This window comes from Eublepharis macularius, chromosome 2, assembly GCF_028583425.1.
Source record: "Eublepharis macularius isolate TG4126 chromosome 2, MPM_Emac_v1.0, whole genome shotgun sequence".
Taxonomy (NCBI): Eukaryota; Metazoa; Chordata; class Lepidosauria; order Squamata; family Eublepharidae; genus Eublepharis; species Eublepharis macularius.
In genome coordinates, this window is record NC_072791.1 from 228,707,560 (window position 1) to 228,733,118 (window position 25,559).

Here is a 25,559-nt window from a genome sequence, read left to right on the forward strand (position 1 = left end):
AGCCAGGAGAGCAGGAGCTTTCCTAACACCTTGAGGTAGGCAATTTCATAAAGTGGGGGCCACCACAGAGGATGCACTTGTATGGGCAGCTGTTGATTTTGCCCATGTGCAAGGTGGCACCTGCAGAAGGCCCTGTCCAGATGACTGAAGCTGCTGTGGTGGAGCATTGGGTGAGAAGTAGTCCCATAGACGTGATGGACCAAGGCTGTGAAGAGCTTTGTATGTGATCATCAATACCTTGAAATGAGCCCAGTAACTGCTAGGCAGCCAATGGAGTGGCTGCACTCAAACATGCAATCTTTCCCCTGTGGTCTGAAGTGGAAAAATCCTACAGGGATATATGCTATAATTATCTCCAATTACAATGGTTGCATCCGTTTCAGGACAGGGTTCACTCAGTTTTCCTGCTTAATGCATTCCATTGCCCACTGGCCCTTCCCATCTGCTTAAACCCAGTTTTTCTTATCTCCTCCTCTGTGTCCCCAATAAACAGCTGTGTGTCTTTCCAATTCAAGAAAATGTTAGCATGTTTCCCTGTAATCTTGTTTTCTCTAAGCTAAAAAAGCATGTTCTGACTTCATAGTGCATGCTCTCTCTCCCACTTTCTCTCTGCGATGCCTCATTGGTATTATGCGTAAGTTATGAAGAGAGGAAATGAAAGCAGAGGGTTATTTTGGAAATAAATATTTGTGCAGTTTGCTGGATCTCGTTGGTGAACTCTCAGTGATGGGGAACTGCCTGAGCTTAAAAGGCAGTTTTCCATTTCTGATATTACGTTTGTGTGGAGCTCCTCCCAATACAAGTGGATTGCCATGATTTCTGAAGAGGGGCAATGTGTAATTTCAGCTTTAGTACACACTACACCACACCATGATTTTTCAGGGTTCTGGTTCTCACGTGCCAAAACTGTATACACCTGCCAAAGATGCACATTGCCACTGTTTCAACAAGAACACTGTTTCACCATGTGCCCCAGGAGGAGTCTGGGTAGTGTGTGTTCCCAATACACACAGGTGCATTGCTCCCACTATGGAAGTAATCTCTGGAAAAGGCTGTGAAAACGTATAGATGATCTGTTATGTAGGCCCCATTCTTGGTTCACCCTTCAGTTAAGTAAAAATAAAAAGCATATATGGTGCTCCAAGGTGGTGGACAAAAAATGTCCCTAGCTATGAATTAAATCAGTTTGCCCAAAGAGGCAATGTCTCATGGCACAGGGACAGTATGCAGCTGCTCCTGAACTTGGTTTGGTGTTGCAGAGCATTACTGGAACCATGGAAATGCTCCTGGAAAAAGGAGATTTAAATTTCCCTGCCAGGAACATGAGGAAGCTGCCTCTGCAATCCTCACTAGTCATTGTGACTTCTGGGGACATGTGGAGGACCTGTAAGGGCCCAATCTCCTGTGCACAGCATGTACATTGTGCTCCAGAGGGCTCACACTTGTGCTCCTTCATCGTTTGAAAAGCAACTATCACAAAAGGAGAAAGGAAAGTTCTATCCAACCATAGCACTGCAGAATCCCAAGAAATGTAGGATAATGATAGTTGTTGTGGGTTTTCCGGGCTGTATTGCCATGGTCTTGGCATTGTAGTTCCTGATGTTTTGCCAGCAGCTGTGGCTGGCATCTTCAGAGGCGTAGCACCAAAAGACAGAGCTCTCTGTCTTTTGGCGCTACACCTCTGAAGATGCCAGCCACAGCTGCTGGCGAAACGTCAGGAACTACAATGCCAAGACCACGGCAATACCGTCCGGAAAACCCACAACCATCGTTCTCCGGCCATGAAAGCCTTCGACAATACAACAAATGTAGGATAGTTTGCATCATTATATACATTAAACAGCACATGTTGTCTGCCTTCATTCTGTGTGTTTTCATTAGAAAACTTTCCAATTGTTACAACTAATACATGAAGATAATCCGGAAGGTTCAACACACCTGAAGCTGCCTTGTACTGAATCAAACCCTTGGCCCATTTAGGGGAATACTGTCCACTTTGCCTGACAGAGGGTTTCCAGGGTGGGTGGTGGTTTCACATTTCCTACTACCTGATCCTTCCAACTGGAGTTGACTGTCAGGCTATGGATGGCAGGCTATGGCAGAAAGATCCCTGTACCATCACAGCAAGAAATCCAGGCTTTTGGTTAAATGGCTTTATTCAGAAATCAGATCATTTCCACAGGTATGTCCATAGAATTACTCAGAAGCAAGGCAAGCATCTAAGCAGTAAGAACAGGTTGACAGTAATAGTGACCTGTGGGGAAATTCTTCCTCTTAACCCCCACGTTTGCTCCTTCCCCCTCCCAACAGTAAAACGGGACTTTTGGCGCGAACTCGTCCTGAGAACGTCTCACATATTTGTACTATCAAGTCTAGACACTGAGAAAAGCAAGAGATCAAAGTTGAGGCATGGCAGTGCCTGGGAGTGAGCAGTATACAAGGTCAGAAGCACTGAAAGTTCCTACAGCCCGTTAGAGAAGGCACCTGGAGCTTCAATAAGCCCGTGAAAGGAAACAGTTATGGCATTGGCAATATGACATCAAGTTATAGCATGAAACATTGATTCAGAAACAATAGGTCATGTCAGTATTACGTACAGCATGGACAGGGCACAGACATGACAATGCCAAGGACTGAATGGGGAACCTTTTGCACACAAAGAAGTGTCTCAGTTCCTGAGCCCATGGGGCATCGTGACGGCCAGCTGGTACGGACTTCGAACAGGATGTTACTCAGATACTGAAGATCTTCACTGGCTAACCGTCCACTTCTGGTCTCAGTGGGAGGTACTGGTTTTGGCCTAAAAAGCCTTGGATAACCTAAGACCTGAGGGTTTCTCCTTACAGTTGTGCCCAAACACCAAAACCTTCTAAGAGGGACCAAGAGAGATGCGGCCTTATCACCTTGGCAGTGCTTTCCCCACTTTTGGCTATCACAATGAAGTACTTTTGGGTGCCAGATCAAGGCATTTTTATTTCAGCTTGCTTTTGATGGATTGAGGTATAGTTTCTCTCCCTGTTCTGTTTTCTGCTTTTTTTTCCCTTTAAAAAAAGTATTTAAATTGGTTATCATTTGGTCTGTTAATTACTGTTGAAATGTTTGTTTGAAAATTTGTTAAATTTTAGCAGGTGTGCTGAGCTTATTTATTTTACTATGGTTATCATTGCTGTGGTTTGTGTTTGGTTGTTGTGGTTTGTTTTTGGTCTGATAGGTTGGTTGAGTTATTGTGAACTGGTTTTGACACCCCTAGTGGAGTGGAGGTCTTTAAGTTGTTTAATTAATACTTACATCATTTACAGTGCAATCCTAAGCAGAGTTACTTCAGTCTAAGCCCATTGCAATCCTATGCACATTTACCTGGGAGAAAGTAACACTGAATCCTATGGGCCTTTCTTCTGAGTAGACATGCATATGACTGTGCTGAAGATTTGCCAAAAGTTACTCATAGACCTTAAAACGCAGATTACAGGTTCTCCCCATCCCCTTTAGCACTTGGTCTCTTGACTTCTAGACTTTCTATGACATCAGAGCAGCTAAGCCAATAACATCCAAAGGGGCTTGGGCTTGTTTGCATATACAAGACCATAGTACTATCAGAGTAATGACCAGCTAATTACCAGCTGACATACTAGTATTATCATAGCTTTATTGTTACCGAGCAGCCCCCCCTCCTGCCCTGAGGCCAGCCACGAACTGTGGCTGAGTTCTACACTAAAAGATTGCCTTGCACATGTGCCTTTAATACACGTGTCAGTTTCATATCTGATGCTGCAACAGACTGTGTCAGTTTCCTGGACAATTGCTTTCAGGAGCCTTGTGTGGCACAGCCCTGTTCAAGCTTATATTTGGACTTTCCCTTGTGGTTCTACCCTGCTGCCAACCACGTAATGTGTCTTAGACGCTGCTTCCTCACCTACCATGAGATCTTGCCTTACCCTGGGCCCCAGCCACGCTGCTAGCAGCCAGGTGCCAGCCAGGGAGATCTTCAGTGAGCCTGACCAGGTGCCTCCTGGCCAGCTCCCACCGGGAGCCTCCCGCGGGCTGGTTACCAAGCTCGCCCTTGCTACTGGGCAGCCTGCTAGTAAGCCCTAGCCATGCCCAGATGACAGCCTTGTTCTCAGGCAGCCAGGAAACAGAGGGGAATTGCCTGCTTTGGGAAGCCATTTCGAAGAAGTGAGCTGACCATGTACACAGCGCTCCTCTGCATATCTTGACATCTATTCAGAATGGAGATTGAGCACCGGTCAGCCAGAGAAATCAACAAGTGCACATCAAAGCAACCTCTGCACTCCAGACTTGATGGCACCAGGACGAGCGCTGTTAACGTGCAAACCGCCCGAATCCCCTTCCTTCCCCTGTCCCCTCTCCCAAAAGGTGTCATAATATCAGTCAGATGTCAAACAATGTCCAACTAAGGCTATTCCGATAGCCCCAAATCCTTTGATTTAATTGTCGAAGGCTTTCACGGCCGGAGAACGATGGCTGTTGTGGGTTTTCCGGGCTGTATTGCCGTGGTCTTGGCATTGTAGTTCCTGACGTTTCGCCAGCAGCTGTGGCTGGCATCTTCAGAGGCGTAGCACCAAAAGACAGAGATCTCTCAGTGTCACAGTGTGGAAAAGATGTAGGTCATTTGTATCTACTCAGGAGGGGTGGGGTTGAGCTGAGTCGTCCTGTAAGAGTTTCCCAGGGTGTGGAATGCGAATGGCGGGAGGCTTCACTGTATCCTGAGGAGGTTCTTTTGCATATGGATTGGTACTTGATGTGCTAATCTTCTCTGCAGGGCTATTGTCGGGGATAGAATGTTTTGTTAGCCTGGTGTTTTTCAGAACTGGAAACCATGCTCTGTTCATTCTTAAGGTTTCTTCTTTCCTGTTGAAGTTTTGCTTATGCTTGTGAATTTCAATGGCTTCCCTGTGCAGTCTGACAAAGTAGTTGGAAGTGTTGTCCAGTATTTTGGTGTCCTGGAATAAGATACTGTGCCCTGTTTGCATTAGGCTATGTTCAGCCACTGCTGATTTTTCAGGTTGTCCAAGTCTGCAGTGTCTTTCATGTTCTTTTATTCTTGTCTGGATGCTACGCTTTGTGGTCCCGATGTAAACTTGTCCACAGCTGCTGGCGAAACATCAGGAACTACAATGCCAAGACCACGGCAATACAGCCCAGAAAACCCACAACAGCCACCTTTGATTTAAGTCGCGAGAACCACTGAACGGGGCATCAGCCCTTGGGTAATTTGAAAGTATATAAGCTGGTCTCCCAGCCCACATGGTGCGTGCGCCATTCCTATCCCAGCTCCCCTTGCTGTCTCTCCGTGGTTCTTGTACTGGTACCAGACCACTTCGCTGCTAGATCTCTGCTCAGCCCAAGGATTGTAAGTATGCCCTTGTCATCGTGGGGTTCCTGCTCATGCATCCGTCTCTAATGTTCCTACTCTGTATTTCTTAGCTCTTGTATGTAATCTTGTATGTGTGTGTAAGTTCAGGCATACACCACACTATTAGAAAATACACTTTATTGATTGAATATCTGTAGTCTGCCTCTTTATCACATGAGTTTCTGAAGACGGGACCTCGGTATAGCTGGCTAGATCCACGCTGAATTTAGTTCTGGACTGCTAAGCTAATTCCCCATTCAAATAAAAGAGCAGTTCCAGTAACATTATTTCATCTATCTTTTTCTTATGTATTTCTAGATGGCAATTAAAAGATCTTTGTGCAGTTCTTATTTCTACAGTAGAGTAAGAGGAAAGGTGCGGTGGACTTTGAATCCTTGCCCTGGACTGGTGAATTGCCTCTAGAAGCATTCTAGCAAAGAGGACAACCCCCCCCCCCCGGCTGTTATCATAGCTGTCTCTTAATATTAATTTTGGTTTTTTTTATTATAATAAAAATATGTTTCACCAGGAACAATTCAGAGGCAAATGTGCTCTCAAGGATGATCTCATGACAGCAACAGAAGCTAGAGCAGCATTTTAATGCCTCTTAATGCATTTCATCTTCTTGGAAAACACCGCACATCACCACAGCTGCCGCAAAGGTGCTTTTCCAGAATATCAATTGAGGTTGGACTGAGGGTTCAATTAAATCATTCCTGAGGTCATCACGAGCAAAGACCAGCTTCAGTCCTCTGCTTTCTACCCTTTGGCTTGCACCAAAGGATTTTTGGCTTGGCTAGATCTATGGAGGTTGGATTTGGATAGAAAGGAGGCTGGCACAAAACCTGGCTGATGGAACAGAAGTAGCTGTTTGCATACAAAGGCATTACAATGGCTGTGAGTCTGACCTTGGAGGATACCATATACTTGGATTAGAAGGGAAGTTGCCTTATGCTATAATCCTGTTCTGAAAAGCATTCAGTATTCTGTAGTAGTGACCACCAATTATTTAAGCCCACTGCATTTTGGCAGGGGAGCCACCGTATGTTTGCCAGCTCCTGACTGGGAAATTTCCTGGAGATTTGGAGGCGGTGCCTGAGGACAGTCATGTTTGAGATGGGGAGGGACCTCAGCAGGATATAATGCCATAGAGTCCACCCTCTCTCCATTTCTTCAGGGGAACTGATCTCTGTATCCTGGAGATCAGTTGTAATTCTGGGAGATATCCAGAACCTACCTGGAAGGTGGAAACCCTAGTGGTTGGGGATGGGGGCCACAAAGTTCCCAAGCAATGGGGGCCAACAGGCATGGGTGTCAGACTATGAATGACAGGATACAGCAGGTGGATCCCTGGACCATTGCAGCAAGACACAAGTTCTTGGTCAAATGGATTTTATTCAGAAATCGGATCATTCCCATAGTTTACTCAGAAACAAAAAAAAAGCCTCCAAGCAGTACAGCTTCCTTGAAAGGAATAGAGACTTGAGGAAAATACAGGTCTAAATACTCAAACATTGCCCTCCTCCCTAACCCACAAGTTTTGAGTGGGAAGAAGTCTGGGAATCTTTGCTGGAGTTTATACATCAGCTAGACAAGACAGAAAGAGGCATAACAGAAATGGTAACATTTCAGACATTGCAAGGTCATTTCGGTGAGCTTCAAAGACAAGAGATTACACAGCTGTGTTCTCAGGCTGGGAGGGAGAGAAACGAAAGTGATGTATATAGCATTTGCAATATGAAATCAAAACACAGTATTAGCAAGTCGCACCCCCTAGAACAATGACATGGATGTAGGGGTACAGACATGACAATGGGTGCTATTGAACCAAACAAGTCATGTGATTATTTTCCTAAAACATTTGGATTGGGTTTGGGTAATGGTGGTTAGGCGAAGAGGAAATCTTTGGGGTCCCATAGTAGCGCTTGGCAGTCCTGTATTTTAGTCTTACTTAAAAGTTATCTTCATCGCTACTTATAAAATCGAGCTCTGCAAAAAGTTAATAGATACAAATCCAAACACCAGGGAGAACTTTCATACTTCTGGAACTGACTGAACAGCAGCCTAGGGGTGCTTAGGGAAATGTGAACTTTCTAGAAACTCACAATGGGCTTCAGCATCTTTCTGACTTCTGGTTAGACCGGGGCATGAACGGGGGGAAAAATGAACACGCTGTTCGTTGTTCATTCCCAGCCACGAACAAGGACAAACGAACAGTAATGAACATGACCTGTTAATGAACATGTTTGTTGTTCATTGTTCATCGGTGCCAGAGAGGCCTCTGTTAGACTTAGAGTGCCCATATTCACAGGGAGTGTTTAGCAGGTTCACCTCCAGCCATCACCCAAGTTTGGTCAAGATCTTAGAGTTATACATTCCCAAATCCGACGCCCCAGGAAACTCCCATTCGATACAATTGGAGCCATAAGTTGACTTTGGCCCCATTTTCAAGTGGTGGACTTGGAATCCCATAGTGGGCCACCTCCTCTCTAGGGGGCAGGGGGTTTGGCTGCTCGCTGGTGGCACCCACCATGTGCTCACCCACCAGACCTCAGAGAGGCCATCTTCTGGGATCCAGGGAGATGGACGATGTCGGCAGCCGCTGTATTACTAAATGACCCATCAACAATCTGCTAAGAAAACCCTCCAGCAAGATGTGGTGTACGTGGAGGTACAGGTGGATTGCATAAATATCTTAGTTGTCCCGGCATTAGACAGTTGGAAGGAAAGAACCAAGGGTGGGAGGTGGGGCCCACCCCTAATGTGTAGAAGTGGAGGCTCACGTGCTGGCTGTCAAGGTGGTGGAGGATGCCTTCCCCCTGGTCATAGGGGAGGCATCAGTTCCCCTAGGAAAGGGGATTGTGGGCAGACATGTAGGCCCACATGGGGAGCTGTGGGCTGCCCCCAGCATCATCCACCAGCCTGCCGTCATGGACGTGGCAGCCTATTCAGCACCCTACAGAAGACAGCATTGCAGTGAAGGTTGATGCCATTGATGGTCCCTCCAGCCAGACATGGTGGAGCCGGGAGGACAGTCAGCCCAAACTAAGAACCCCGGGTGACGGGATCCTCCTTGAAGGAATGCACAGATTGCTGCTGGAGACAATTGTCCGCACCTTCTATGTCAAAGTGGAGGCTGCTGCCAGCATCACCCACCTTCCGGCCTTCATGGAAAGGACGGGAGTTGCGCAACCAATTCCCCCCTGCTCAGAGGGGACAGCAGGTGCCGTTGATAGTGGGTACCATGCTGTACAACCACATGTGCAACAGCTCCTGAGTTGTCCCTCGTGCCCAAAAGCAGCAGCTGCAGACATCATCCACCTTCCTGCCTTCGTGGAAAGGATGGGATGGGCAGGACAAGTCATTGGGAAGGGTCGTAGTGGTTCCAGAGAGGAAGAGGTTGAAAGAGGGACCAGGAACTTGTCAGGGAGAGGAGGACAAAGGGTTACCAGCCAAATTGGGGAGCAGGGCCGGGAAGACCCAAATATTTGCAAGCAGTCATCCGAGATACCCTCTGAGCTTGGCACCCGATCGTGGAAGCAGCCCCGGGAACTGAGGGGGCTAGACCCTGACACCACCACTCACAAAAACCTGACCTGAGCAGCCACAGGACAGGTAATAGCAGTAAGTAGCTTTGTCCCGGAGCCAGTCAGTGGGCCAGAGATCTTAAGGCTGGTGCTGTGGAGCTTTCCCTAGAACCACAATAGACTGGGGTGGATCAGAGCCCAGGTAGGTCCAGGTCCAGGGAGGGATATCCAAGCAGGTGGAGGCTGACCTTAATGAAGGTCAACATGTCCACCAGGTCCGGGTGCAGAAATGTGCAACAGGCATGGAGGAGGTCTTCCAGGTGGGAGAACACCCATTCACTCTGCACACTGCTGGGAGGGTAGGGCAGGATGCTGGTTGCCATGATGGACAGGTCCGGCCATACATCAGATTTACTCGCCCAATATGCCAACAGGTTGGACTGGGGGGGCTTGGTGGGCTCCGCAAGGTACTCGCGGACCATGCCCCCCACTAAGTCCTCCACTGCGAGAGATGCGCCCACTGTGCAGCAGCCAACCATGCAGCCCACAGCTGAGGACCAGAGATCGATTGGTCTTTTGTTGTGGGTCTCTCCTGGCGTGGCTCTCTTCCCACCTCCCACCTCCCACCTCCTCTTCCTTTTCTGCCACCTGCCTCTTGCCCCTGCCTGGTTCCCTCCATCCTGTCTTCTCTGCCTGGAAACAGAGCGCTGCTCTGCGGAGCTCCTTTTTCCAGCGCTGCATCTTGCACTCCCGCATGGCGATGCTTCCATTGATATGGGGGTGACAGAGGGAGGCCATTTGGTATGGCATCTCATGGTGCAGAGGATGCAAGCGCTCAGCCACGCATGCCTGCATCCTGCTCACAAAGTCCCGGACCCTGGGGAGCAGCTCTTCCTTGTGCTCGAGCTCCTTGGCCAGCAACTGGTCGAGCCTGTGGATCAGGGGGATGACCTGATCCAGGTTGTCCTCATAGGAGCACAAGAGCTCGGTGGCCTCCTTAAAGGGTTTCAGCATCCGGGACATCTGGGCAAGGACTCTCTATTCCATGGAGCTCAGGCTGAGCTCCTCTCTCTTCCTCAGAATGTCCGAAGATGACAGGATGTCCTGCAACGCGCCCTTCTGCTCCAACAGACGACATATCAGGCCGTAGGTGGAGTTCTAGTGGGTGGGCAGGTCCTGAAAGAGTTGTTGCTCAGGGTCCCCCCCCCCCTCACCTGCCTCTGGAGCAGCTCGCGGGAAGAGTTGACACTGCGAGAGAAATGGGAAGCGATGTGCCGGCAGCTGTCCAGCAGATTGCGCGTCCACAAAAATCCCTCGTCCTAGCTGTCCCTTGGCTAGCTCCCTAGCCCAAGAACATCCCTCATAACCAGATGCCGCTTGTGTGCCATGCACACCAGGCCTGGGATGGATGCCTCTTTCAGGGCTGCCAACATGTTGCTTTCTGTGTCCATCACCATGAAGCCATGGACAAAATCTTCCCCCCGGCCGTCCACTCCCTCAGAGCCGCCTTTATGATAGTGGCGATGTTCTTCCCAGTATGAACATCATTCATCACTCGGGCCTGGAGAAGGACTACCTTGTAGCCCGCCATCAAGCATGGCAACTTTTTTGGTTGCCAGTTCTTGGTCTGGGGCAGCAGAGATCTTCTAGTTGCCACCAGTGGGCGGGGATGCCAAGGTAGCTGTGATGGCAGCTGCTCCACAGGTCTGCCATGAAGTGTACGGTATGGCCTTTGGAAGCTGACAGCTCCCTGAGCACCATGTCTCGCACGCACTGGTAGAGAGCAGGCAGGACTCGACAGCCAACGGTGTGCCGTGACCACATGGAGAACCATGGGGCGAAATGCTGAAGCAGCCTGCAGAAGCCCATGCACTCCACGATGGATAGGGGGAATCCTTGCATAACAATTGTCTCTGCCACGATGTGAATGCCCACCTCCTGAGCCCTCGACCTCACCCTTTTCAGCGGCACTGTCCCCAACCCCAAGGGAACAACCTCCACAAGGGCGGCCTGCCTGAGCGCTGCACTCCCACCAGCATCACCCTTGGGGCAAGCTTTCTTGCTTGGGATGGATTCCAGTGAATCTCCCACTGGTCCCTGGTCAGAAGAGCTGGTAGCCCCCTTTCTCTCCCAACTGGACATTTCGCTGGGCAAGGATGGAGACCACAGGCTTGGGGTGTGTGTCTTCAGGTGCCTACTCAGGTCCGTCGACAACAGGTGCTTTGTGTCATTGCCCCTGCACACCAGGCCATCACAGGCACAGCACTGCACCACACGGGGGTCATTCAGAATGGTCCAAAAGTGCCTCCATATGAAGAATTTGAAACGTGGCCCACTAACTATTCCAGGGGAAGGAGGACAAAAGGTCACAGGCCGTGCTGCAGAGTTTGCACTGAAGGGTGGACTGTAGGCAGGGACAGCAATGAGAGTTTAGGATGGGGACGGGATGGATGTTTTATCAAACCCCAACCATTCCTCCAGGGATCCCTCCTCCTCAACAAAAAGTTTAAAGATATCCTCTTCCCCCAACAGCAAGAACTCTTTGGCCTCCTCCACAGGCCCCACAGGTGAATCTTGGGGAGCAGGTGTTTCTGCTGCCCCTGAGCACCACCCAGTACTGCTTCCCACAGGGCAACTGGGAAAATGTTTGCACTTATGCCCATGACTACCCTTGGCCCCTGCCCGAAGCCTCATTGTGCCTGCAGACAAGAATTGAGGAAGGAAAAAGAGAAAACACTGTGAGCCCTTAGCCGAGGTGCCCACTGAGGTTGGCCCCAGGGCCTGGCAGCAGCCCTGGAACCAGAGGGAGGGACTTGAGCCCTAGCAAAGCACTCCCAGATACCTGACCAGATCAGGCAGTATCAATAAACAATGTGAGCCCTCAGCCGAGGTGCCCACTGAGCTTGGACCCAGGGCATGGCAGCAGCCCTGGAACCAGAGGAATGGGCAAGTGCCCTAGCCCATCACTCGCAGATACCTGACCAGATCAGGCACTAATAATAATCAATGTGAACCCTCAGCCGAGGTGCCCACTGAGTTTGGCCCCAGGGCCTAGCAGTAGCCCTGGAACCAGAGGAAGGGGCTAGACACCTCCTTCCACTCTGCATGTCACCTTACTAGCCGAGGAGGAGGAGAAAATCATCCCCCGGGAGTACAGGGATCTGCTAGGCGGCCAAGAAACTAGCCAAGTTGTTCATAAAACATATAGCGAGGCTTCACTCGTTTCCTCTTAAGGTGGTCTTGGACCAAGGAGTACAATTTGTGGCCAACTTCTGGCGGGAGCTCCTCCAAATTGTAGGCATTGAACAAGGATTAAGCTCCGCCCATCATCCTCAAACCGACAGACAAACCGAAGGCACTAATCAAGTGCTGGAACAATTTCTACGTTGCTATATCAACTACCAGCAAGACAACTGGACGGACTTTCTCCATTTTGCTGAATATGCCTACAACAACGCAGTACACAGTTCTACAGGGAGTTCCCCCTTTAAAATAGTACATGGATACGAGGGGCCAGCCCTACCCTTTGCCATGGAACCAGAGACTCATCAAGCAGGAGACCTAAAAGAATGGTGGTCCTCCTTAACCACACAATGGAAAGTCATCCAGGAGACCTTAAAGAAAGCCAAAGAAGACTACAAAAAATATGCAGATCGGCATCGCACAGAACAATGGGACCTACAACACAGAGACCGGGTGTATGTCTCCACCAAGAACTTCAAAGTGACCAACCCTGCAAAAAACTGGGACTCAAATACATGGGTCCTTCCCAGTAAAAAAAGAAATCAACGATGTGACAGTAGAACTCGAGTTACCCAAGAACTTACTCAAAATACACCCAACATTCCACTATAGTCTGCTAAAGAAAGCCCCCCCCCGCAGATGAGTGGCACCCCGAAAAAGACATTCCCCATCCTACCCTGATTGATGGCCAAGTCCACTATGAAGTGGAAGAAATCTTGGACTCTAACTGGAGAAACAAAAAGCTCTACCACCTAATCAGATGGAAAGACATTGATGAGAGCTTCAGAGAGTGTGTTGACCACTCCCACGTTAACGTTCCACGTCTCACAGCTAACTTCCACAAGAAATACCCCAACAAGCCGGGGCCAGGGGGGTGAAGGGGGGCCTTTGAGGGGGCAAAATGTCAGGTCTGTTGCCCACAGTCCCTCCATCTTTGAGGACTTTGCAGTCATCCTCTGTATGTGTGTGTAGTTTTTCACATAAGCCAGCCAGCTCCTGGGAAGACAGCGCTATTATCTTGGATGGCTCACCACAGTGGCCTTGGAACGGTTCCTTCCTAGTCTCCCACTGACTATACCCAGCTGGTTGGGCACTGAGGGTGGGGGGCTTGCAGGGAGAGACTGGAACTTTGTAGCAAGCATTCCATACGTCATTCTCAACAAGAGTTCTGTGTACAGCCATACGCTTTTAATTGCTTCTGTGTAACCTATGGACATATATACACTTTAGTTATGATTTCTCAATAAAAAACCTTGACTCAAGAGAGCTTGGATTTCTTGCTGCAAGGGGGAAGTCAGCTTCAACGTATCCTGTTTTCCATAGCCCAGCACTCCCAGATACCTGACAAAATTAGGCACTAACAATAATCAATGTGTGCCCTCAGCCAAGGTGCCCACTGAGCTTGGCCCCAGGGCCTGGCAGCAGCCCTGCAACAAGCCCTGGAACCACCTTCATCTCACCTTCATGAGATGAAGGTGGTGGGGACCTTACGGGGAAGTGACCATGTCCTCCTTGAATTCCAGTTGCTGTGGGGGGCCAAAGAAGTTCATAGCCAGACTCGTAGGTTAGATTTTCGTAGGGACAACTTCGATGAACTCAGAGGCTTGATGAGAGTCATTCCGTGGAGGAGTGTGCTGGAAGGGAAAGGAGCAAGTGAAGGGTGGGCCCTTCTCAAACATGAGCTTTTGCAAGCTCAAGCCCGTCTTGAGCTGTTTGCAAGCTCAAGATGGAAACATGGTAAGGGCTCCAAGAAACCAATGTACAGAGAGCTCCAGAATAAGCTAAGGGAGAAAAAGGAAATGTTCAGGAAATGGAGAGAAGGACAGACCTCTAAAGAGGAGTATATGAGGGTTACTAGGTACTGCAGATCAGCCATCAGAGAGGCCAAAGCTCAGCACGAGCTGGGTCTGGCCAGGAGGGCTCGCTACAATAAGAAAAACTTCTACAGATATGTGAGAAGCAAACACAAGGTAAAAGAGGCAATTGGACCGCTGTTGGGTGTAGATGGAGAAACTCTGATGCGGGACAGAGAAAAAGCAGACAGGCTTAATGACTTTTTTGCCTCTGTTTTCTCCCTGAAGAACTCAGGCACCATCTAGAGATAGTAGAAAATGTGGCAGGACACCTGAGTGGCTAATTGACATTGACAGAGAGGTAGTGGAGAGGCATCTGGCTGCACTGGATGAATACAAATCCCCTGGGCCAGAAGGGGTGCACCCAAGAGTGCTGAAAGAACTTTCCAGAGAACTTGCAGAACCCCTGTCCATCATCTTCAAGGCCTCCTGGAGGACTGGGGATGTGCCACAAGATTCGAGAAGAGCGAATGTTATCCCAATCTTTAAGAAAGGGAGGAAGGATGACCCGGGAAACTACAGGCCGGTCAGTCTGACTTCTGTAGCTGGGAAGATATTGGAACAGATTTTAAAGGGATCAATCTGTAAGCATCTGAAGGACCGCTCAGTGATCCGGGGAAGTCAGCATGGTTTTGTTCCTAACAGATCTTGCCAGACCAACCTGGTTTCCTTCTTTGATTGAGTGACCAGCTTACTGGATCATGGGACGTGATTTATCTGGATTTCAGTAAAGTTTTGATAAGGTCCCCCATGACATTCTGATGGGCAAACTAGAAGACTGTGGAGTGGACTATAGGACAGTTCAGTGGATAGGGAACTGGTTGGAGGACCGCACTCAAAGAGTGGTGGTCAATGGCATTTCATCAGATTGGAGGGAGGTGTCCAGTGGGGTGCCCCAGGGCTCGTTTTTGGGCCCGGTACTTTTCAATATTTTTATCAATGATCTGGATGAAGGAGTGGAAGGGCTGCTCATTAAATTTGCTGATGATACCAAATTGGGAGTGGTAGCAAACACCCAAGAAAATTCAACAAGACCTGAATACTCTGGAGAAGTGGGCAGCTGTGAATAGGATGCAATTTAACAAAGACAAGTGCACAGTATTACATCTGGGCCACAAAAATGGGAAGCACAAATACTGGATGGGGGATGCACTTCTGGGCAGTAGTATATGTGAAAGAGATCTTGGGGTAAGAGTGGACTGTAAACTAAATATGAGCAGTCAGTGTGATGCGGTGGCAAAAAAGGCTAATTCAATCTTGGGTTGTATCAAAGGGGCCATAGCGTCGAAATCGCAGGAGGTCGTAGCCCCTCTCTTGGTCAGGCCACACCTGGAGTATTGTGTGCAGTTCTGGAGGCCTCACTTCAAAAAGGATGTGGCCAAAATCGAGAGGGTGCAGAGGAGAGCGAAGAGGATGATCAGAGGTCTGGAGACTGAGCCCTACGAGGAAAGGCTGAGGGCCTTGGGAATGTTTAGTTTTGAGAAGAGGAGGTTGAGGGGGGACATGATTGCTCTCTTTAAATATTTGAAAGGCTGTCATTTGGAGGAGGGCAAGGTGTTGTTCCAGTTGGCAGCAGAGGGTAGGACGCGAAGCAATGGGCTTAAATTACATGCACAAAGGTACCGGCTGGATATTAGGAAAAACTTTTTCACAGTCAGAGTAGTTCAAAAGTGGAATCAGCTGCCTAGGGAGGTGGTGAGCTCCCCCTCACTGGCAGTTTTCAAGAAGAGGCTGGATGAATACTTGTCAGAGATGCTTTAGGCTGATCGTGCACTGGGCAGGGGGTTGGACTAGATGGTCTGTATGGCCCCTTTCCAACTCTATGATTCTATGATTCTAGCTAGACCCCTAGCCCAGCACTCCCAGATACCTGACCAGATCAGGTACTAATAATAATCAATGTGAGCCCTCTTCCGAGGTGCCCACTGAGCTTGGACCCAGGGCCTGACAGCAGCCCTGGAACCAGAGGGAGGGGCTAGAGCTCTAGCCCAGTACTCCCAGATACAATAACCAATATGAGCCCTCAGCTGAGGTGCCCACTGAGCTTGGCCCGAGGGCCTGGCAGCAGCCCTGGAACCAGAGAAATCATGCAATCATAATACAATATACATAATACAATATACAATCATGCATTACATCATGCAATCATAATACAATATACAATGGATTATATATGCAATATCATATAATTTGTGGAAAATATTGTACTTTTTACACTGAATTCTGGTGAGGATAAAAAACAGTGCAGAATTCCAGACCTCTTTAAGATGTACCTCTCCCTTTTTCTTCTCTCTCCTGCCCTCACCCCTCTCCTATGGAATCTCAGACCACAGTTTCATTTTGACAAATGTCAGCTAATTCCAGAGGCAATTACATGGGAATTCTACTTTAAAAATTTGACATGTGGTAGAAAAGACTCATTTTACAAAATGTGTGCCATATTAATGAAATGATAATTATTAGTGGTAATTAGCATGGTTGTTAGAATTGGCTCCAGTTCCCAATCAAAAGACTGTATGGATTTATGGATTAGGCTTTGATCTGCTGGCTTCAATAGCTGCAGGGCTTCTTCCAAAGCCTTAAAATAACGCAGAACTGATCTCTGGCACCCGTACAGAAACCACGTTTGCCCATTGAGAGCCACAGTTTTTGTCACGGGGAATCATTCTGAGTCACAAAAACAACCTTTTAAGCCTCCTTCGAGTACAAGGGAAACAAGGATAGATGGTTTGATTGATGCAACTCAGTCTTGTCCTCTGCCTGAGGCAAATAGATCAAAAGAAACAAGAGAAGTGAGGCCACATGGGCTCATCCCCACATGCTTGAGGAGAGGACCAAAGAAAGCCAAAAGCTTGTGAGAAAACAGTAATGGTGGTGGGAGAATTAGCCATATAAACTTTCTGCGGTGACAACCCAAACCAGATGTGAGTGGACAGTGCCGTGTAATGGGCAAACTAGTTGCTGCTCTGCTTCCCAGTCTAACTCAAGGCACACTCCAGAAGTGAGAATGTGTTCAGGAGTTTGGGCTTCTTGGCAGAAGAGAAAGCCAGCCTCAATTCATGCCAGTGTGGTCTACTGGTTAGACTAGTGTCAGACTACGGCCTGGGAGAACTAGGTGTGAATCCCTATTCTGCCATGGAGTGCTGTGTAAGTGTGTAGGCTGACCTTGGGCCACTCTTTGCCTAATCTACCTCACACAGTTGTTGTGAGGATAAAATGGAGAAGGTGAGACCTATATAAGCCACTTTGGGTCCCACTGGGGATAAAGGCTTGGTGTCAATGAAGTAAATAAATACATTTTTAATTTGTGGGATTGAATGACATTTTTTCTGTTCTGAACATTCGTATTTTGGAGGTGCCCGGTGAAGGTTCATTGGAAGATGTGCGTCCTCAGATGGTGCAGGACATGAGTGTTGACTGCAAACTGCATGCCAATGTGTGCCCCTATGGCTGGTTTCTTGTAGAGAATCAAATCATTCTTGATGGCCCATTTACATTATTTTCCCCTCCGCTGCACATGGAACGACAAAGGTATGTTTATTCTGGCAAACATGGATGTAGATCCCTGTGGGTGGGAACTGGGGGAGGGGATGAGAAGGAGCCACAAAGAGGGGCTGCTTAATGCTATTCTTGCCTGACTTCTCTGCTCCTCCCGATGCCCTATCTGTGGAGTTCCATATGCGTGTTCATGATGGTCAATGAGTGTTGGGAATTCCATGCGTGTCTGTGGGGAGTGTAGTTTACCTTCAGAGATGATTCTGGTGTGACATTTTAGCAAATATTGAAGAACACCCACCCCCCGACTCGGTCCACACCTATGAGAAACTTCCATTGCTGAAACTGAGATTATATCCCCCACAGTCAGTTGATGTCTGACAAGTGAACTCTGGAGTGCACAGACTTCACTGCAGGTGAAAAGTGAGTGCCAGCAGTTTCCCTCCTGCCCATGCGACTTACTTTTCTGTGTGAGTGTGTGCACTCTCTCGAGTTTTGTAAGAATGCATCATCTGTAGGCAGGCTTGGAAATTGCTGCCGGCGCTTGGAGGCTCTTCAGCTTTGCTCTTTGTCATGTCCACAGCAAAGAGATTGTCCTCTGTGCAGACTGTCAGAGGCAACTCTGTCGCACACTTCTGCGAGTCCTGCAAAGAACGGTGTGTCGGTATTTGCTCTCAGAGCTGCATCTACCCATTACTTTTTTACCGTTTTCTGGGTGGTTCATTACCTGAGCTTTCTAAATGAGAAATGTATTCTAGAAATCAATTTCGTCTGCACGTCATCCCCTTCACTGATTCTGTGTAGGGCACTTTCCAAGGTCCTGAAAGCTGTTTAAGGACGAGCACTAGGGGAAGAAAGGAAAAGAAACCGTTGCTGATCCCCCTTCTGGCTGTGATCCTAAAGAATTTGGAAATTAAAAATTACTGAATAGTTTGGTTGTTGTGGATTTTCTACTTTGTCAGATTGCACAGGGAAGCCATTGAAATTCATAAGCGTAAACACAATTTCAATAGGAAAGAAGAGACTTTAAGATTGAATAGAGCATGGCTTCCAGCCCTGGAAAACACCAGGCTAATGAAATACTCCACATCCCACAATAGCCCTGCAGAGAAGATTAGCATATCAAGCACCAATCCGTATGCAAAAGAACCTCCTCAGGATACAGTGACGCCTCCCTCCATTAGCATTCCACACCCTGGGAAACTCCTACAGGATGACTCAGCCCAAACCCACCTTCCTGAGTAGATATAAATTACCTGCCAACATCTTCTCCACACTGTGACACTGAGAGATCTCTGTCTTTTGGCGCTACACCTCTGAAGATGCCAGCCACAGCTGCTGGCGAAACGTCAGGAACTACAATGCCAAGACCACGGCTATACAGCCCGGAAAATCCACAACAACCATCTTTCTCCGGCCGTGAAAGCCTTTGACAATATACTGAATAGTTTATTTATTAGATGTCTGCTTCATACCATTTTCTTTATCCCCTTGACATCTGTTGTAGTATCTTGGCACACACACAGCCAGTGAACAGAATGAATGGACTCGCTTTCCCTTCCTTGACATTCCAAAGATGGTCCTGACAGAAGGAAATTGGCTACTTGAACGCAATGGAGCATCCACACAGGAATCTTGTGCAACATCCCCATCCTTATATCTTTGCAACAGAAAAGACAAGAGTCTTTTTAGTGATGAAAGCTAGGAATTCAGACGAATGACTCGATCATGGCGATAGATTGTTATAATAATCTTAAAAAGTTGAGGAGAAATACATTTTTACTTCAGGGTTTGGACTTGACATAGCTCTCATCTTTAGTTTTAATTTTTTTTCTCTGTCCTGGCAGAAGAAAGGCAGGAAGGGAGAATCAGTTGCTTCCAAGTATCTCCCAAGTACCAGCCATCAAAACTTTGGAAACACAGGAAGTTCCGGCATGATATTGAGTTTTATTTCCTGTCTTGTCTGGTCCACATTTTAAAATGTTATGTATTCCATGACATTCTGACAATAACCTGACACAGGTCACATTGTGTCTGACAGAAAGAGATGGTGCATATCTGAGACCACAGATAGGCACAGTGTCCTCAAATTGCCTTGCTGAGCTGAAATTCAATCCAATCTCCTATTACCCATTAGCAAGATACATCGATTAATCCTATAGGTGGATAATGCAAACAATAACATGGGTATTGATTAGCGAGATGGGAGGGCAGATTGGTATTTATGATGATGAGACCTCTATGCTCTGTATCTCTTCACCGTGTACTGATGATTGCATATTGATTGCCCGGCACTCCGAGATGCTGACATGGGTTCAGTGTGCCAAGGCTTTACTCTGCACAGTTAACCTTCAGGCAGCAGCTGAGAGTGTGGAAAGCTGGGCACAGGGCCATCCCAGAAAGACTGTCACTTTTTATAGGGCAAAAAGTTGGAATTGATGGAGGCCAGCAAAATTAGGCAAGGTACAGAGAAAGCAGAGAAAGCAGAGAGAGAGAGAGAGAGAGAGAGAGAGAGAGCAGCAGAGAGAGAGAGAGAGAGAGAGAGAGAGAGAGAGAGAGCAGAGAGAGAGAGAGAGAGAGAGAGAGAGAGAGAGAGAGAGAGAGAGAGAGAGCAGAGAGAGAGAGAGAGAGAGAGAGAGAAATTTCTCCCCTCCCATAATACAAGAGTCATAGAATCATGGGGTTGGAAGGGATCTCTAGGTCCAACCCCTTGCACAAAGCAGGAAATTCATAAATGCCTCCCTATCCCCACACACATCCAGAAGATGGCAAAACACCGTCAAGATCCCTGGCCAAACTGGCTTGGGGAAAATTGCTACCTGACTCCAAGATGGCGATCAGCCTTACCTTGGGCACATAAGAAGGGGCCATGAGAACTAAGCACTGATGCAACCCTTCCTGCCCTCCCCCTCATGATCTGCCCAGGTTCACAGAATAAGCATTGGTGTCATATCTAGCCTCTGCTTGAAAATCCCTAAAGAAGGAGAGCCTACCACCTCCCAAGGAAGCCTGTTCCACTGAGGGACCGCTCTAACTGTTAGTAAGTTCTTCCTAATGTTTAGCCGAAAATTCTTTTGATTTAATTTCAACCCATTGGTTCTGGTCCAAACTTCTGGGTTATCCTGTGACTCTGGTTAGAAGTTGATCCACAAGAGCCACTTGATGTGGTGGCTGATTTATATAGATTTCAAAGGAAATTGAACAGATTTATGGAGAAAAAGGTCTGTTGTTGGTTGTTAGCCATGATTGCTGAATGAGACTTCCATGTTCAGAGGGAAAAGTCCTCTGGGCTGAGGAATGGGTAGCAGGTGAGATCTATTATCTGTGGCTACAGTTTCTGGCCTCCCAGTGGACATCTGGCTGGAAGCACGATTTAATCTAGCTGGCCCCTTGGTCTAATCTAGCATGGCTATTTATGACTAGACATGGGCATGAACAGCATTACGAATCGAAAAAAACCCACAAACAGGCCAATTGGCAGTTCGCGAGCAGGCCGTTCGTGAGGCGCCATTCCAGCTGAACAGGTGGTCATCGCAAGCCTTGTTTGTTGCATTCGGCCACTGTTCGGGAAGCCAGATGGTCAGGTGCCTTCAATCAATTGTCTTGGCAACGGAGGGAGGGACTGCCTGGACTCTGTCTGCACTCCCTCTGTCACCCCAGACACCCCAATCAAAGCCCAACTTAGCTTGATGGGCAGGTCTTCCTTCCAAGTGTGGAGCTGCGAATTGGTTACAATTGGTAACGTGGGATCAGACACCAGGGAGAGGGAGGGGGGAGGGGGGTGTTCTGTGACCATGGGAACTACAATCTCATCCTTGCAAACCCTGTTAGGCAGTTCTGACTGCCAACCACAGACCTCCTGCATTTCTCAATGAGACCTCTGCTTATAAAAGGGCATTGCGCTCTCAGTTCTGGCTTACATTTTCAGCAAGCAGTGGAGTGGGACAGAGCTTTTGGGAGAGAGACAGGGAGAGTGCATTGGAGCTGGGGTTTTTTTTGGCGTGGTTAGATAGGGATCTATCTCTCCACTGGTTCCAGGGCTGCTGCCAGGTCCTGGGGCCAAGCTCAGTGGGTACCTTGGCTGAGGGCTCACATTATTATCAGTGCCTGATCTGGTCAGGTCTCTGGGAGTGCTGGGCTAGGGCTCTAGCCTCAGCCTCTGGTTCCAGGGCTCCTGCCAGGTCCTGGGGCCAAGCTCAGTGAGCACCTTGGCTGAGGGCTCACAGTGTTGTCCCCTTTTCTTTCCTCCTTCTTGTTTGCTGGCATAATGAGGCTTCGGGCGGGGGCAAAGGGTGGTCGTGGGGGTAAGTGCAAAGATTGTCCCAGTTGCGCTGCGGGAAGCAGTAATGGGCAGGGCTCTGCAGCAGCAGAGACTCCCGCTCCCCAAAAATCACCTGTGGGGGCTGTGAAGGAGGCCAAAGAGCTCTTGCTGCCGGGGGAAGAGAAACTCTTTAAAATGTTTGAGGAGGAGGAGGCTGAGGGATCCATGGAGGAATGGTTGGAGTTCGATGAAACATCCATCCCATCCCTATCCCAAACTCCTGGTGCTGTCCCTGCCTGCAGTCCACCCCTCACTCCATTGTCCGTTGCCAGCCTCGCAACGCAGCCAGTAACCCTTCATCCTCCCTCCCCTGGAAGAGTTAGCAGGCCACAGTTCAAATTGGCTGCATGGAGGCACTTCTGGGCCCTTCCAATTGACCCCCATGTGGTGCAGTGCCATCTCTGTGATGGCCTGGTGCACAAGGGCAATGACCCGAAGTACCTGTCATTGACAGTCCTGACCAGGCATCTGAAGACACACCACCTGAGTCTTCGGTGTCTGTCCTCGGCCAGCGAAGCATCCGGTGGGGGGAGAAAGAGGGCTACCAGCTCCTCTGAGCAGGGATCAGTGGTAGGGTCACCAGAATCCACCCCAAGCAAGAAGCCTTGCCTCAAGGGTGCAGCCAGTGGGAGTGGAACGGTCAGGCAGGCCGCCCTTGGGGAAGTTGTTCCATCGGGGTCGGGGATAGTGCTGTTGAAAAGGGTGAGGTCAAGGGCTCAGGAGGCAGGTGTTCGTGTGGTGGCAGAGACAATTGCCCTGCAAAGATTCCCCCTATCCACTGTGGAGGGTGTGGGCTTCCAAAGGCTGCTTCAGCACTTTGCCCCATGGTTCTCCATGTCATCATGGCTCACCATTGGGTGTTGAGTCCTGCCTGCCTTCTACTAGTCTGTGTGAGACATGGTGCTCAGGGAGCTGATGGCCGCCAAAGGCCATACTGTACACTTCATGGCCGATCTCTGGGGCAGCTGCCATCATGGGTACCTTGCCATCACCGCCCACTGGGGACAACCAGATGATCTCTGCTGCCCCAGGCCGAGAACTGTTCCCTGGAAAAAGGCACCATGCTTGACACCGGACTACAGGGTGGTTCTTCTCCAGGCCATGAAGGTGGCTCTGAGGAACTGGATGGCGGGGGCGGAAGGGTTTGTCCATGGCTTCATGGTGACGAACGTGGGAAGCAACATGATGGCAGCCCTGAAAGAGGCATCCCTCACGGGCCTGGTGTGCATGGTGCACAAGCTGCACCTGGTGATGAGAGACGTGCTTGGGACAGCTGGAACAAGGGAACCTTGTGGATGTGCAATCTGGTGGAGAGCTGCCACAGCATCGCTTCCCACTTCTCCCACAGCATCAACACTTCCTGCGAGCTGTTCCAGAGGAAGAGGGAAGGGGGGACCCTGAGCACCAACTCTTTCAAGATCTGCCCACCAGCTGGAACTCCACCTACGACATGATATGTCGTTTGGTGGAGCAGAGGGGCCCGTTTCAGGACATCTTGTCATCCACGGACATTCTGAGGAGTTGAGAGGAGCTGAGCCTCAGCTCCATGGAATGTAGAGTCCTTGCCCAGATGTCCCAGATGCTGAAACCCTTTAAGGAGGCCACCGAGCTCCTGTGCTTCTACGAGGCCAGCTTGGGTCCGGTCATCCCCCTGATCCATGGGCTCAACCAGTTCCTGGTCAAAGAGCTCGAGCACAAGGAAGAGCTGTTCCCCAGGGTCTGGGACTTTGTGAGGAGGATCCAGGCATGCATGGCTGAGCTCTTGCATCCTCTGTGCCATGAGGTGCCATACCAAATAGCCTCCCTCTGTGACCCTGTTACCAGAACTGCTTTTTACAATGGGGAAATTAGCTTAGCAGTCTGAAACTAAAAATCTAACCAACATTTACGGAGGTCCCAATTCCAGACACTCTAGTGACAAATAGGCAGACTACAAATAGGTTCAATAAACACGTGTATTTAATAATAGTGTGGCGTAAGCCTGAACTTGCACATACACACAAGAAAGCATACAAGGACTAAGAAATATAGAGTAAGAAATACAGAGATGGTCGCATTTGCAGGTACCCAACGATGATAAGGGAAATACAATCCTGAAGCAGAGCAGAGACACAACAGCGAGGTGGTCCAATGCCAGCAATGGATCCACGGACAGACAGCAAGGGGTTCTGGATAGGAATGGCCTGAGCACCGTGTGTTCTGAGAGACCAGCTTAAATACCCCAAAACGTACCCTGGGGCTGGTGCTGTACTTGGTGGTTCTCACAGATTAAAACAAAGGATCTAATGGGTTACTGAATAGCTTAGATGGGCCACTTTAGGAATCTGACTGTGAGGAGTGACACCTCAGGAAGAGGGGACAAAAGAGGGAGGGGGAAATCCGAGTGGGCTGAATGGATGTTCCAGCGGACAGGGCTTGTCCTGATGTCATCAGCTCTGGAATGCGGAGGTTTCTTTGAGATGCATTCTCTAAGTGCTTGGGATGGTCGGCACTTAGTTCCTTCTCCGGGGTGGCTTCTAAGATATGCAGAGCGGGGCGAGGTACTCTCGCTGCGGATGTGGTGTGCCCGCTTTGCCGAAATGGCTTCTCAAAGCAGTCCTTTCCTCTTGGTCTTCTGGCTGCCTAAGAACATGGTCGCCGGTTGGTCATGGCAGGGGCTGGCTAGCGGGTCGCCCGGTAGCGAGGGCAAGCTCAGGAACCGGCCCGCGGGAGGCTCCAGGCGGGAGCTGGCCAGGGAGCGCCTAGCCAGGCTCGCTGGAGGTTTCCCCGGCAGGCGCCCGGCTGCTAGCAGCGGCTTGGGCCCATATGAGGCAGGCTTCCATGGAGGCAGGGGGAGCAGTACGTAAAACACAGTCCATAGCAGGGAACAGGCACGGTCCGTGGCAGATGGCAATACAGGCACGGGTCACATTTGTAGCAAAGTCCAAACACACACTGGGAGGTACAGATATAGGTCTAGGCAGGGCTGCCCAGAAAGAGAGTCCTTTGTGCAGTTATCCAGGCATGGTGTCAGGAAACTAACACAGTCTATTGCAGCAGCAATGTAATTAACAAGCAGGCAGGAAACTGACACGTGTATTAGAGCCCACACGTGCAGGGCAATCTTGGTGTATCAGTAAAACAGTAATGCAGGAAACTTTAACACAGTCCATGGCAGGCCTTAAAGCAGGAGAAGGGGCCTACTTGGCAACAACCCCCGGATCAAGGGCAGCATCGCCATGTGGGCGGGTCAGATTCTGCACCGGAAAAAGGAGCTCTGCAAAGCGGTGCTTCATTACCAGAAAGAGAAGGCCGGCCTGAGGGAACTGGGGAGGGGCGAGGGGCGGGCGGCAGAGAAGCAGGAGCAGGAGGAGGAGGAGGGGTGGGGGAGTTGGGAAGAGAGCCATGCCAGGAGAGACCCACCCAAACGGCCCCGTTTGATCTCTGGGCCTTGTTGGTGAGCTGCGTGGTTGGCCGCAGCACAGTGAGTGCATTGCTCATGGTGGAGGACTCGGCGGGGACTATGGTGGGAGATTATCTTCCAGAGCCCACCAAACCCCCCCCCCACTCTAATCCCTTGGAATATTGGGTGAGAAAATCTTCTGTATGGCCAGACTGTCCATCATGGCAACCAACATCCTGTCCTGCCCTCCCACCCACGTGCTGAGCAAGCGGGTGTTCTCCCACCTGGGAGACCTCCTCCGTCCCCGACGCGCACGTTTGCACCCGGACCTGGTGGACATGTTGAGCTTTGTGAAGGTCATCCT

At 49.3% G+C, this 25,559-nt stretch overlaps 1 protein-coding gene across 1 annotated transcript in view; it reads right to left on the bottom strand.

The window, feature by feature from the left end:
• PTH2R (parathyroid hormone 2 receptor) overlaps positions 1 to 20,363 on the bottom strand; it is a 147,392-nt gene extending 127,029 nt beyond the window's left edge. Inside the window, exons 1-2 of the mRNA XM_054970136.1 lie at positions 20,340 to 20,363; positions 17,955 to 18,136 (exon numbers count right to left, since the gene is read on the bottom strand). Of these exons, the coding sequence (XP_054826111.1) occupies positions 17,955 to 18,136; positions 20,340 to 20,363 (206 nt within the window). The remainder of the gene's footprint in view (positions 1 to 17,954; positions 18,137 to 20,339) is intronic.
• Positions 20,364 to 25,559: the final 5,196 nt, after the last annotated feature.